At 46.2% G+C, this 15,136-nt stretch overlaps 1 protein-coding gene across 2 annotated transcripts in view; it reads right to left on the minus strand.

The window, feature by feature from the left end:
• MMP24 (matrix metallopeptidase 24) overlaps positions 1-15,136 on the minus strand; it is a 41,955-nt gene that overhangs the window by 6,329 nt on the left and 20,490 nt on the right. For both annotated transcript variants that reach the window (XM_040079692.2, XM_040079693.2), the window contains 2 exons: positions 10,604-10,765; positions 123-337 (listed from right to left, as the gene is read on the minus strand). In XM_040079692.2, the coding sequence (XP_039935626.2) occupies positions 123-337; positions 10,604-10,765 (377 nt within the window). The remainder of the gene's footprint in view (positions 1-122; positions 338-10,603; positions 10,766-15,136) is intronic.

Raw genomic sequence — 15,136 nt, forward strand, 5'->3', positions numbered from 1 at the left:
AGCCTCAGAAGAACAAAACTCTTTCCACAGACATTTCAAATCTCACTACCAAATACTTCTATTGACCTTTTCCAGCAATAAAATGAAGGGAAGACTCATGGGTAAGCGGGAATGCTTAGTACCTTGAAAACAAACATTTCTCCTCTAAAGAGAGCCACAGTGTTAAAGTTGCCATCACAGATGTTCGGTTTGGAGCCAGGGAGAGCTGGCCTATCACCCAGAGGAGGACTGGGAGGTCGTGGGTGTCTCTCGTGCTTTCTTTCCGAAGTGGAGTGAATTCTGCGAACAGGAAGAGTTGGTAAAGGCCTGGTTGGCTCCAGGGGCTCTATAGGAGGACCTAGAAGTGAAAAGGAATATATTTAGCAAAATGGACAGGTTTGTTTTTTCTGTAAGCTTTAAAAGGCTCCAGGCTGGATGGACAGCTCTGCCAGGGATTTACATACTCCTGATGCAGAGCTTAATCCCTAGAAATGGGGAGCAGAACAAGATACATCCACATGTGAAAACTATCCCAAAACAGATAACTGATAAGAACTGAAGAAGAGCCAGAATGTGTTTGTAGGTCTTCCCAAGAAGGCTGGAGCTAAAAGGAAGGAGGAGCCACACCAGTCACGTTCCCAACTGAAATGAAAGGTCGTAACCCTTGAATAGAAATGTTTAGTAGACTACAGAAAAAGGCAACGAAAAGCCCTGGAAACTAAAGTAAAACCAGAAAAAAAAAAAAAAAAGAAAAAAAAGAAGTTAGGGTGTGAAAACCAATGCTACATTGTAAGGGGAAGTGCAGGGAGTACTTTATTACACATCAGTGACCAATCTGTGCTTTCTCCAGCAAACAGCTGTGACAAGGGACCTAATCCCACTCAAGTGATACCCTCCCAGCACAGCTCTCCCTTTCCGTCCTTCTCCAACTCAGCCCTAGGATCTGACAACGCCACAGGAATGTAAAGAGAAATAAAAATACAAGTGAGTTAGACTGGAGCAGAGGTCTTAAACTGCCTCTTGCCATAGGATAGAGGTAAATCTGGACCAAATCTCACTCAGGGAGTCACATTTCTTGTTGCTTCTCAAAGAAGGCCACGAGTTAATGGCAATAAACAGCAGGCCACTAGAGCAAGGGGTTTTGGTGGGCTTGAGATGTGAAGATGGTTTATTTGCAGGGATCATGGTTTCAGTTTCATTCTGAGCCTGCAGGACAAACCCCCACCTGTGGGCAGAATGGGGCTGCTGTCATGGGTGCTGTTTCAGTGTCACAATTTGGGGCCAAGGTGCTGCACCCCAGCTGGAGGTGAACACTGGCCCTGGACTCACCCTCACAGTCTGCAACAGTCACCCTGAGCTGGGCACCTGCCCTTAGCCAGGGAAAGGATTTATGAGGAAGGATTGAGGTACCCATGGAGGCCACACATCTGTGGGGATAGAAGAGGGCTTTGGCAGATAAACATGTTGAACTGTGCAATCTGAAATAATGGTTTGGTGCTTGAGTCTCCATGGCAGCTTAACTCTTAAATGCTCCATTTTCAAAGGGTTCCTAAAATGAATGAGTGCTTAACACATCCTGGAAGGGTGACCAGATTAGAAATATCCTCACAGCTAATGACAAAGAAGCCATCAGAGAAAGCCACCTCAATAATTGTTAATAAGGATGTAACAGTAAGAATCTCATGTGCAAGTTTCATGGATGTGATGTTCAGAAGGTCCAGCTTCCAGCAATACCAGGCCAGAAACCTCCACCAGCAAGTCCTGTAATGAGCACAGCGTTTGCAGGGCAGATACAGATTTCAAGCATAGAAAATCCTCTATAATGCACAGTAGACTGCTTTAATGAAGACAGCTGAAGTCTGCCTTACCCATTGCTTGAGTTTGTGCAGCTTTAAATTCTGTATTTTCTTTCTTATGTCTAGTGTTTTAACATTTAATCATTTATGGATCTTGATGGGAATGCTTCTAAATTTCTCATTAATTAACTAAATAGAGCCGTTCCTTTGGCCTGTTGTTACAATGGCTTTTGGTTTTCACATCTTGAGACTTACACCTCTTTCCTAAAACTTTTCAAATGGATAACTGTATTTCTTCAGGGCAACTTGTCCTCACAATGTGATACTTTATGCCATGCGCAGTTATTAGCAACTATTTTTATTTACTTTATTCCAGAGCTTTAATGAAAGACATAAAATATTGCTGACAGAAATACTTTATGAGGATTCTCTCATGATGATTACCCTTGGAAAGCTGTTCACATGAAATGCATACAAATACTGATACTGATACTGTGTATTTCTCATGCCCTCCAATTTTAACTGACCATAAAATTTCCAAACTCCGATACTGCTGCTGCCAGGGTCCTGTGAATTTCCCCAAACGGGATGCAGCTGAGGTCTCCAGACGGTGCCTGTGACAGGAGCGGCAGGGCTGGACCAGGCAGGGTGGGCACACCCACACCAGTGCTGCAGGGCAGCTCAGGAGGTGCTTTTGGAGACATGCCCGGTCCTTTGCCGTTGCTGTGCTTTTAGTCACACTCAAGTTCTTTAAATACATCCTTTTTTGGACCAAGCTAAACGTGAAGATGCATTTCTGGAGTACATCCAGGATGCTGCAGCGACAAACAGGCACCACAGGGCATGGCAAGAGCTGACCCACAAAACCACCTCCTTCCTCAGAATATCTACAACCTGGGTATCTCAGTCCTCTAGATCTTCTTTATTTCACACCATCCTTATGTGCAGCTGGATCTCCACATGTGCTGCTGCTGTTCCTGCTGGCAGCCACTGACACTGTCTGCTCACACCCACAGGACCTTTCTGTGGTGTGAAGCAAAGGCACCTCCCCAAGGGCAGCAGATCAGCTGGATGCCTGGCACGGGCTGGAAAGCTCCTGGAGGCAGGACTTGGTACAGTGGGACATGCACAGGAAGGGCTGGGAGTGGAGAAAGAGGCCCCAGACAGACCCTGCACAAGGACAGCCAGGGTTCTGGTTTGCTCTCTGGAAGAGGCAGCAGTGTTCAGCTCCTGCAGGAGGAGGGAGCTCACAACCAGTTTTGGATGTCAAAAATGACACTTGGGGCCAGTGACAGAACCCAGGTAAATGGAGGCTGAAAAGCAACAATTCACATGCCCAGTGAAGATGGAAATGCTTGCACTAGGAAAGAGAAGTCTTGACTGGGACCTAAGCAAGGGGACAATAATCAGTGATTTACTGAGCACTGCAGACATACATTAAACAGCAGCATGACCCCTTCCCTCCTATACTGCCTTCCCCATGGCTTTGAGTGGATGTGGCTGGTAAATAACACTGGAAAACCTCTAATGCCTGTCCTACCTGATAGGATTCCCCCGCCAACAGCTGGCACAAGGGTCAGCTATAGCCCATTGCTGCAGAAACACAAGGCAGGTGTAGTTTGCTGTTTCCCCCGCACTTTGCAAGGGGCAAAAGCTGCCATGCACTGACCAAACCAGAGATGATCATGAGCAGTAAGATGAGGATGTGACATTAATTCCTTCTCCCTCTCTTTTAACAGAAAAATAAGGGTGAAACAGGAGTAGCACCTAAATAAAAAAAGACAAATATGTCTGACAAGGACCCATTGGACACAGAGAATCTGATGCACAGAAAAATCTGACCATAAGGTGCAGAATAGGGACTGCAGTATTATGCTTATAGGATGGAAATTTAACATCTCCATGACTAGAGTTACTAATTCACTGTCTTTGCACAAATGAGGATCACTTCTGTACCCAGTCACAGCCTGCCCTGGCCTGTACAGCCAGTCCTGTACAGCTCCCCTGTTCACCTTCAGTGCCCATGGCTTGTCACAGTCATCTGTGGAGAGAAGGAAAGTTCAAACAGCACCTGCAACCTAAGGCAACAAAGTAAAGGTTTTGCATGGCCAAAATGCCAGTGAAGCAGCCCACACAGAACTGGCATGGCAGAAGAAGTTGTACACACCATGGTCAAGATGGTGCCAAGCAGAAAGGATTCGGATGAACCAAGGATTTGCTTTAGAGAAAACATTTGCTAGATGAATGGAGAGACATCTCAGGTCAGGCCCAACGAGGGAAGCTGGCCCTGTACATACTCACTGCTGGCCACGCAAAACCAAGAGCTGGCCACAGCCAAACCAGCCCTGGCAAGGCTTCCCACACATGCTGCAGGTGGTCTGCATGCTGCTTGGATGCAGGCTTTGTCATTTCACTTCAAATATTCCTATTACTGTCCTTCTCTGCTAGCCATGTATGTTTCCTTGCTACCTTTCACTCATTTTTTTGTTTCTATAACCCAGGCCTTCTAATTTATCCTGATTGAAGATTTGTCTCCTCCCATACTTACACAGACTGCCTTTTCATTTTTAGTTGCTGTGTCCACTTAGTTCTTGAGTGTGGCTTAAGCGGGGAGATGATCCTACAGCTGTGCACATGTGAAGAGCAGAGGAGCACACAGAAAACATGGAAATCCTCGGGTCCAAGTGCTACTCAGACAGAATTTGGTGCACAGTTATGAGGACGAGAAGCAGAAGCACAGCCTGTGCACTGGTGGAGAAAGATGCTCCCTTATAAGACCTAAGGCACTGCAGAGCCCAACCTGGCACAAAAGCAGAATGAGCAGACCCCATCCATTAGGAAAGCTCACAGGTCATTCCTATTTCCAGACTCCCATCACAGTAACCTGCTTTCAAAACAGCTCAAGGCAGGATGGAACAGATTTACCAGCAGCAAAGATGAGTGTGTGAACAAAGAGTCACTTAAGATGTGCTGGCACTTAATACAGAGACTGATCACATCCATCAGTGTGACCAGGCAGCAGCACACACAAACCACATCCTCTGCCACTAAACTTCCAAGCAACTTCAGAGAATCAGACAGAGGAAAAATATCTAATTAGAAAAGTCTAAGTGAGAGAGGTTATTGCATGGGTCTGCAACCCAGTCATCTAGTTATCATGCGTGATCCCAGCACCAGAGCCAAGTCCACCTATGGGACTGATCCTGTAGCCACTTCCACACAGGAAGCACGTAAGAAATTGCCTGGAGCTGGAAACTCTATGTTCTGGAGGGAAGCAAACTTGCTGGGACTTTACAGACGCTGTGTGGAGAAGAATAGTTCCTTCCTCTCTATCAGAAGCAAGGCAAAGAATGTCAGAAAGCTTTTGGGTCACAGCAGATCACCTTTAGAGTGTGACTTCCACCACTGGCACTTAGCCTCCTCCCTTCATGCTTCCTCTGTCGCAGACCATCTGAATACCAAGGTGACCTGTGAAGATAACACAGAGAGAGGAGGCATTTAGGAGCCACTGTGTCGATAGTTGAGGACAAAATATAATTGTACTGTCCTCCTGGCTATTGACAGAGTGTTCCCTCAACTGCACAGCACCTGCCTGGAGGCTCAGCACCTCCCTGGCTCAGCCTGTCCCAGCCAGCGGCTCACCGAGCCTGCCAGCACAGAGGAGGCTTTGGGTCAGCTCACGGGAGACAGCCATCCACTTGCAAACAAAGGCCTCTCCTTATCTTCTTAATATTCACTCCAAGAAGAAAACTATCCTCCAGACTACAGTTATGGTTTGAATAATTCCCAGGAGGGTTTTGGTTTGAAAGAGCTGAGCTGCCAGCGTGTTTCTGCAGCACTGAACCAGCTGTCCAGGTGCACAGGCAAGGCTCCTCAGCCTTCTTCCAATCAAAGCCTATGATCCATGGGAGCCAGGGAGAACAAGAGAAACCCACCTGGCTGCTCTGCAGGCTCCAGGGCAGTGCAGAGAGGTCCCTGTTCACACTGCATGACATAGCTGCCAACAAGCTACCTCAGGGAGCAGAGACTGTCCACAGAACTCCAAATGCAGGAAGGATCCCTTTCCCTCCCTCACCTGACAAACTCACTCACAGAGCACTTTGCCCTTCAGGGCTCAGCATTCAGGGCTGAAGTGAGTTAAGATGTCCCAGTCAGCCTGGGTCCTTGCCACAGTGCAGAGCAAGCCCCAGCACCCACAGAACAATGGGTGGACACTCAAGGCCCCTGTGAACATCACTGGGTGGCAGGAAGGGTTTCTCGAGCCCTTCTCACACATTCTCCTCTGAATGACAACTGCCCCCCAGGTGATAGAGCATTCACCTGGGAGACAAGTGTCCACAGCAGACATCCTTGCTCTAAGCCAAAGAGATGCTTTCCTGGGCTCTGGAACGAGGTGATTCACCTTGCACTTGGGTTCTCTGCTTTGAGTGCCAGAAAACTGGGTTGAAAATTCCCAGGCTTAGGCAGGCAAATGATGAGAGGTTAGGGCTCTGCTCCAGTTTCCATCTGGAAAAAACTTTCAGAAGCCTGACATCTGCTCCACAGCAAAACAGAACATTTTTCTTCACTCAGAAGAATCTGTAGGATGGGAAAAGTATTTCCCACCCAGCCATAACACACACCAGTGTTCTTCCATCAGCTGAGAAACCGCCCAAGAGAGATGGGCTTCTTCTCAGCCTCCCCTTTGGCAGAGTCCTCCAGGTGTCAGGTGGAGCCCAAGGACAGCACTGGGAACCAGGCACTTGCTCCCTGTGGTTCAGAGGAGTGGGAATGAAGAACTGGCATATGGCAAGTGAGGTTCTGTGGATGCACCAGAGGTGGAGTCTGGTGTTTCCTGCTGAGTCCAACTGAATCTGTGGACAGGAGGAAAGGTGCAAATGAAGAGAAGCCACATAGAGAGGGTGTCTGGTATCTTTGCAACATGCCAGAGATGTGGGAGCAGGGCACATCCCTCCAGATTCCTGATTGCCAAGCATTTTCCTTCCCCTCTCTTCCTATGAGCACAGTACCACGGAGCACGGATCCTCCAGTCCCAAATCTTGCAGCTTCTACAGATGAGATCTTGGATGTTACTCAATTTCCTCCCCACATCCAAGAGGACATTTTCAGAGAACGTTTGCAGGTCCCACATGACAGCAAAGCTTGCTCTGATGGTCCCACTCACAATGCAGTGCCACCACATGGAAATTCTCCACCGGGTCCTTCTGCTGTCCCCTCACAAGCCATCTCACACATAGATGTAGTTTACAAGGATCTGGGATGGTCAGAAGGGTCTGTAGGTTACAAGAATCTCTATGGCTTCCATTGGGAAAAGGGGAGAGAGGTTATGGAACCTGTGCATGCTGCACTGAAGGGGTGAGGCCGGCAGAAGGCCCTGGTTGCTCATGGACACTGTGCCCTGCTGATCCCCGGTTCTTGGATGTCAGAGCTGGCGTTGTCCAGTTCCTCAGCCAGGGGCTGGAGTAGTTTCATGCCCAGTCTGGACCTCAGCCCTCAGGGGTGCAGCATATGCACTGACTGGTTCTTGGTTCTGTTTATTATTATTATAATTGCTGTTGTTGTTTGTCTGTCCTGTTATATTTACTACTAAAGGACTTTATTCCTTTCCCCATAGCTCTGGCTGAAAAGTTTTTGGTTTTTTTTAATCTTCCAAATTATAATAACACGGAAGGGATTCCTAGAGAGGCCTGCCTCTCCCTAGCAGATACCTGTCATTTCAAACCAAGACACACAACTTGAGGCTGTTTCCTTTTGTCCTGTCACTTTTCACCTGGCAGAACCCCAAGCTCCACCTGTGTGCACCCTCCTGTCAGGACAGGGTGACCAGTGCTGCAGTGACCAGTTCAGGCTCTGTGACACAGCCACAGCTGAGCATCTCTCCTCTCTCTACCTGCAGTACAGCTCCCTGCAGCCTTGGCTTCAACACCAGCAAAGTTAAGAGGTAACTCAACAGGATATCAAGGGGACCTGCAAATCGGTATTGCTTCCAGTTTAATTCCTTCCTGGACATGTCACTTGTGACACAGGCCATAAATACAGAGGGAGATATCCTTTTGAAAAACACACATAAAGTAAAGCCCTGCTATTTCCTTGTTCTGTCAAGGAATACGCTACAGGAAGCAGTTTTCAGGAGATGGGAATATTGCTGGCTTGTGTTACAGCTCTGTCACACAGGGAGCTGCTGGCCTTGCCCTCAGTAGCTCAAACATTTTAAACATTGACCTTATACTAATCAGCACGAAGCACAAACAAGAGTTCACATAATCTACTCTCTCTTTGGGTGAGTTTTGAAATAAATTCAGCAGAAGATAATTTAAAAATTCAACAAATCATTTTATGACAGATTTGGACGTGTTTCTTTTCTAATGGATAAACACAGATACAATATAAATGACATTTGAAATGCATCATTCTCGAAAGGAGACAAAATGGACTTCAGCTTTAGTAGAGCTTCTGTTCCTTTTTCTAGCAACTTCAGTGGAATGAAAAGTTTGAAGTTTTGATTATAGCTATTTTTTAAAAAGCACACTACAGACAAGACAGTGGGTTTGTGTCTGACTTTGCAGAGTAAGTTACTAAATAATACATATTGAGCACATCTTGTTGCATTGTAGAGAATGTCAAAGCAGCAAGAAAGCAGATTTTGTTTTTTGAGAGGTTCTCTGGTAGATGGGCTTTTGGCATTCTCAAGACACAACAAAGCAGAGTGGCACTGTGGAAATAAAATACATTAGTTGAATGTTCCTGCTAATGCTACAAGAAGGATATTTCAGTTTTAAGATCAGATGAAGGGTTCTGTTCTTTCACCATTAGTTCCAGGGAGAAACATCATCTGCATTTTCCATAATTTCTTTGTGAACCATATGCGTAAAACCTAAGTTTAAATTCAACATTGTTTTTTGGACTGTAACTCGGTACCAAGGGCTGAACTGTCTGCCTGGGGAAGAAAAACTGCTGCTGCAGAAGCTGCTCCTTCTTCTCCCCATAGGATGAGTTATCTCTACAACCCCTGACACCATCCCCAGCCCACTCCAGCTCAAAGGCCTCAGAGGCCCATTCTGGGCAGTGCTGGTCCCAGCTCAGCCCCTGCTGATCTTGGCTTGAATCTCAAAAGTGAAGCAGGAAGGCTGTCAGTTCCTTATCTGCTCCCTTTCCAAAAACCTGTCTGAAAACAGAAAAACCACTCATTTTTTCTTGATTGTACTTCCACTGTCTGCAATAAATTATGGCTTTTTTTTTCTTTCTGATTAATCAAAGTTCGCAGGAACTAAATCAACATTTCAAATAGAAACAGCATAAATGGCATTTTGGCAGCTTTTAAGAATTAACACTTAGATCTATTACTTAACCCAAGGTTAACACCAACTACTCCAGCACTTTATTTCAAAACCTTCCAGAGTCTCTGCTGTCCTGAGCACTGGAACATGTACTGCGTTAAAGTTTTCATAATTAAACAATACCACAGGACAATTAACATGCAACTTCACCTTGGTAATGATCAATAAGAAGATGCACCAATGAGACAAGATATTTTCCCTGGGTGTACTTTAAGCCATCTTATTTTACATGTTGGACCTTACTTGGATATCTGCCACACACTGAGGCTGGACTGTACTCTACAAATGCTTGGTTTTCCCACTGCCCTCACAAGTCAAAGAAATTAGGCCAGAAAGAGATTTTTCCATGCATCTGCACTTAAACAAATGAATCTCAATCCAGTCACAGAAAACAAACACCAAATCTCAAACAGTTAAGATATAGTTTAGACCTCTAAAGTCCTGCTACACTGCTTTAGAATCTTACAGGTCTTGGCACACATTTTATTAGCAGCAATTTTAAATTCACGGGCAGATCACTAATGCAAACATTGACTAGTGTCATCCTGCCACCAATCCCTGCAGCAAGCCCTGACAAACACCAGCTTTCTCACTGACCACCACCTTACAAATATTTTTTTCATCTTTAATTCATACTCTATCTGCTCTACTGCTTCTGGGAGCTAATATTTGACTCCAGCTGCACAGTAACATAGTAAAACTGCTCTGTGCTGCATTTATTCAGTAACCTCTCTGTCAAACTTGTACTTTCCACAAAAAATGAAATCAGGGATGTTTGACGAAACCTATTTATCACAGACTGTGGCCATTAGTCTCAGTCTTCCCTTGAGCTCCTAAAACCTGGATTTCTCTTTGCTCTGAGTCCCCTTCAGCCAATAAGTCTCCAAGTTCCTGTCCTCACACCCTGGTATCCATGATCCCATCACAGGGCACCACAACATCTGCAGCCCCTTGGTTTTCTCCCATAATCTCTCTGCCCCTTTCCCCTGTTTTTCTATTTGCCCAATACCTTTTGGCACACACTGTAAAACATGTTCAGCTGGAGATTAAGAGAAGCAAAGCACTCCCTAAGCAGATACAAACTTTCTTTTGCTTACCTTATATATATATTGAGGAAAAAAAAAAAAAGAGTGCATAAATACATTTTACCTTTCTTTAACGTTCCAGGCTCTTTGCATTCTTTTCCTTTATTTGCACTGGTTGTTCCTAATGGGCAAGCCTTGGGTACAGCAAAGCCTGTCCTTCCCTTTGCAGCACTCCTTGATTTGGGGACACAGCGAGGGATGGAGCAGCAGTGGGATCACAGAGGTTTGGTTATCCTGACTTGCGCAGTCATCTGGTTCTTAGTCCTGGATCAAGGGCTTTAAACAGTTCCTCACTCAGCTCTGGCAGGAAATGCAGCCCAACATCTGCAGGCATGCGGGGGCTAATTGTAAAATACTCCCTGGGCTCAAACTTGGTGTAAGTAAAGAAGTACCTAGGGTTGCTCACCATAGATTTTCTGAATTCCTTGGAGGTCATCCTGGGGCAGTTTGAAGTTGTGCGTTTCCATGTACTGGTAGAAAGGAGCCATGATGGCACTGGGATCATTGGAATGTTCCAGACCCAGAGCATGCCCCAGCTCGTGGACTGCAACCAGGAAGAGATCGTTCCCTGTGGGAGGAAGGCACAGCCAGGTTAGCACACAGCCACAGCCTGAGGCCATCCCAACACCCTCTTGCCCATAAAGCCAGAAACAAATGCTGTGCCCTCCTACTGCACAGCAGGTCAGCTCCTGGAGATGGTTTTAGTCCCAAAAGTCTGCACAGCCTTTAGCCATTGTCACGGAATGGGCCTGAGGCTGCCAGCCCCAGAGCAGGTAAAACAGGCAGTGCCTGGAGTGAAAGGATACTGACTGTGGACTCTTTTGAAGAGAATTTACGGAAAATGGCCAACAAAATGGTCACTCTGATACCACTGGCTCCTTATCTGAGTGCTGCCAGGAGAGGTGAGAGCACGAACAGTCTGCTGATCAGTGGTAGGGTGTGTGCTTTGTTCCCCTTCTGTGTCCTCTGGTGCCATGCTCTGATCTGCCCTGGACCAACAAATCATCAGGGAGGCTGCAGGCACCTGGCAAGGCAGGAGGAAGGACAGAGAAGACCAGCATAACACTCACTGTCCCATGTGGGCAGCCCCATCTCCTCCAGCACGGGCTCCCCAATGTGCTTTTACTCTGGTGGATCCCTGGCACTGCCACGTGTGCAGGAGCTGAGCACAAACTGCCCCACTCCCACACAGGGAAAAGGCTGGGCTGGATCCCAGTGGTGGAAGACAGGATGAAGGAAGAAAGAAGGGTCAGGATTCTTCCTGACAGGAAGAAGGGATGAGGAGCCCTGTCTGGTGCAGAAGCTGGGAGCAGTGTGAAGTAGAGGTACCTTCAACTCTACAGGCACACATTCCTCTTCAGTCCCATGGGCCTGGGACCCTCTTCTCTTTGATCTAGTGTGGTCCCTGGATGTCCTATTCCATAAGGGCACTGGAAAGTGACCCAGGCAATGCTGTGTAGGATGAAGACACAGCCAACAGGGACTGATGTAAGGGTCTCCTCATGGCAGTAAAATGTCTGAGCCCTCAATTCTGCCTGAATTTGGGCTCTTCTGGTTTTTTTTGTTTGTTTTGTTTTGTTTTGTTTTGTTTTTTGGGTTTTTTTTGGCAAGGCAGAAGCCAAGAGCACTTGCCATCAGACACTTGCAATCAGTTGTCAGTGGCAGTTCAGTGGCTGCTCTGCAGCCTCTCCAAAGAGCTTCTTCACACTTCCAACTGCACCTGCCTTGGTACCAAAGCTCAGTTCTGCCCTGAGTTCTCCCTGAGACAGGAGGTGCAATAGAACCATCTCCACTTTTTAAATAGTTACTTCCCATAAAGTAGTTACTGTTCCCCATAAAAACATGACCAAGCAGCTTCAGGGGTCTGTGAGCCTCTGCAGCAGGAAGCTTTGCCAGCCATCTGAAGATACCTGAAGTCAGTATCAAACAGTGCTCCCCCAGCCACACTTACCACCCCAGAACAGTTAAATGCTCCAAACAGTTGAGTTGGAGGGTGAAAGCATCTGAATATGCAAAACATGTTAAAATATACAAATGCATTTCAAATAATTTTTAAATACAATTTTCCAAAACCATATACAGCCTAAAATTTAACTGCATACTTATGTAAAATTTTAGAATTTCTGTATTTGGGAAATTCAAATGGAGACTTACTTAGTAATTTTTTCTCTCATCTACTGCTGAAAGATCTGGCATGTGCAGAACAAATCAATACCATGTCCAACAGCACAGTATAAAACCCATGAAGTAGTTTTATGGTAAACTTCAGAGGAACGATCACTCTTCATGGGTTTTCAAAAATACTCAAGCTTAGAAGATGCAAGCAGATTCCAAATGGGATTCAGAGATTCTATGCCCTTTTGCAAAATCGAATGGACTTAGTCTCCTGTATCACCTAAATGCTCATGAAAGCATCATTTTCACTGCTACAACTACGTACACGTGGAAGTCCACAGTAAAGGTCACTCAATACAGAGCTGAGCTCATGCCATTCTGCTCATCACTCAACCACAGGCTCACAGTCTGTGCCCGTGCTCAGGAACATCTTCCCTCCCCTTCCCTTGGTGGCGTTTTCCTCCTTGCTAAAGTATCTGCAGTATTTGTGCTGCCAGCAGGTCTAGAACTCGTCTCTCTGTAACTCTACATACAAATCTGTGGAAGTGACTTGCCTCTATGGGCTAAACCTTTACCAGGAGCATAAGATCAGGCACTATCTTAAGTTAAATTAGTTTTAAATAGCTTTCAATCACTTGTTTCTGCCCAAAATAAATGCCAGCCCACTTTACAGGTGGAAAACAAATCCCGCAGACTCACAGGATGGCTGAGGCTGGAAGGCACCTCTGGAGGTGGTCTGGTCCCATGCCTAGCTCAAGCAAGGTCAAGTAAAGCAGCTTGTCTTATCAGATTTTGAATGTCAAGTTTCCCATACTGGGAAGCTGCACACAGGGCACTCTGGATGTGCCATCTTGCTGGCGTTGACCTGCTGCCAATGCTCTTCCAGAGGTATCCCTGGATGCTGTCAGCCTTCTGTGCTGCTGTCTCATGTTCAACTTGCTGTCAGCCAGGAGCCCCAGGTTCTTCTCTGTAAAGCTACTTCCCAGTCTCTGGGCCACTAACAGTCCAGGGGCAAGGCTGTGCATTTCCCCTTGCTCACCTTTCTTAGGCTCCTGTCAGCCTGTTCCTCCAGCCTCTCAAGGTCTCTGAACAACAGCATCACCAGGCAGTGTTATCAACCACTCCTCCAAATTTCCTGTCATCTTTAAACTCACTGAATGTACACTCTGCTGTATCACTGATGTCATTCCATCAAGGTATTAGTCAGTACTGATCTCATGCAACTCCTCTGAAACATATCCTGAAGTTCTCCATCTCGCAGTTACTGCAGCCAAGGATGCAAGTGATCTTCACACTACCCACATTTCTTCAGCTATCAGGTCCAGCAGATCATCACTGTTTGTACCTTGATCACCAGTGAGACAACCAGTAAGAGTTCTGTGATGATCAGCAAGATGAGGGCTCATTCCTGAAGAAGTACCTCAACCACCATGGTGGTCAGGCCAACCAGCTCTTCCATGACGGAATAGAAACACACCTTTTCCTAGCTATGCTTAGGAAATGCTAGTTCCTGGAAACACAGCTGTGGAAAACAGCTGCTGCTGTCCAGTTTTAAATCACCGTTCTGACTGGCAGTTGTGTGTGAGGATGTCACAGAACACAGAAAATGCTGGCTGGGAGGCTTTGTTGCAACTAGAGGTAAGAAACTCTCAAAGAAATGAACTGTCCCAGTTCCAGTACAGCCACAGCAGGCAAGTCAAAGGTGGAGTGGAGTGGAAAAGCTCTCCTCCTCCACGGCCAAGAGACCACCCAAACCAGAGCAGTGACAAACCTGGCATGGTGGCTGGAGCAGATGAAATAGAGGTCAAGAGAATTCCTAGAAAGTGAACTGACCTCCACAGAAAGCAAGATAAGAAGCTCCTGTTAGTTCTCTCCAAGTACCCTGATTCTCAGTGCCGTGGCTGCTTCTCATCTGCTTTTGCTGAAAGGCAGTCATGGCAGAAGCACATACAGCTCCGTCTCCTTCTGCTCTCTGCCCTGGCCAAAAATTTCTCACCACTGTTTAATCCTCTCATCTTTCTATTCCAGCCTCCTCCCAGACACATCTGTTGATCTTTTCCTTCCAGCATGCCCCTGTCATCTCCTTTCTCAATCCTGCTGTACACTCTAAGGGGGTCCCAGGTCAGAGACGATTACATAATTCTCAGAGAACAAATGAGACAGCATTTCACGAGAGGAGATGGGAGAAAGAAGTCTTAAGACCATTTCAGAAGTTCTCAAAAATCCAGCTCTGGATTCATCATCCTGTTTTCTCTTGAAGGGTCACTACATATCAATAATATTGTTAAGCAACAAGTTTTAGGGATACAGCTCCCCAATTTCCTGTTTAACCCACTCCCCCAAGATCAAGTAACAAGAACTTTCACTCAGAGTATCCCAGGCACCTGGGTAAGACAGCAGGGTTAAGAAAGATCTGTATGTACTTGGAGGAAATAGTCCCATGAGAAATACAATGATTTTTGCTCATTTGCACCATCTACACAAAACAAACAGGTCTGGTCAGAGACCTGCCTGAGCTTCCCCCTTCCTGGCTCTCAGGAGGCAGCCAAAAATCCACCACTGAGCATCAGAAAGAGAATGACCCTGTAAGACTGGCGGAAGTAAGTCGGCTCACTGAGTCAAATAGTTTGACCTGCTATGCTAAACACAAAGAAACACAGTTGATTTAGCTTTGAAGTTGCTGATGTGTTTTCCTTACCAGCACAGTGCTATCACCACAGAAAATGACAATTGAGGTATAAAACCATCTTCCATTACCATGATGCCACATCAGGTGAATACACTGCTTACCTTACAACCAGCTCAATGGCTCTATACAAGTTGA

Source organism: Hirundo rustica, chromosome 16 (assembly GCF_015227805.2).
Source record: "Hirundo rustica isolate bHirRus1 chromosome 16, bHirRus1.pri.v3, whole genome shotgun sequence".
In the NCBI taxonomy this organism is placed as follows: domain Eukaryota; kingdom Metazoa; phylum Chordata; class Aves; order Passeriformes; family Hirundinidae; genus Hirundo; species Hirundo rustica.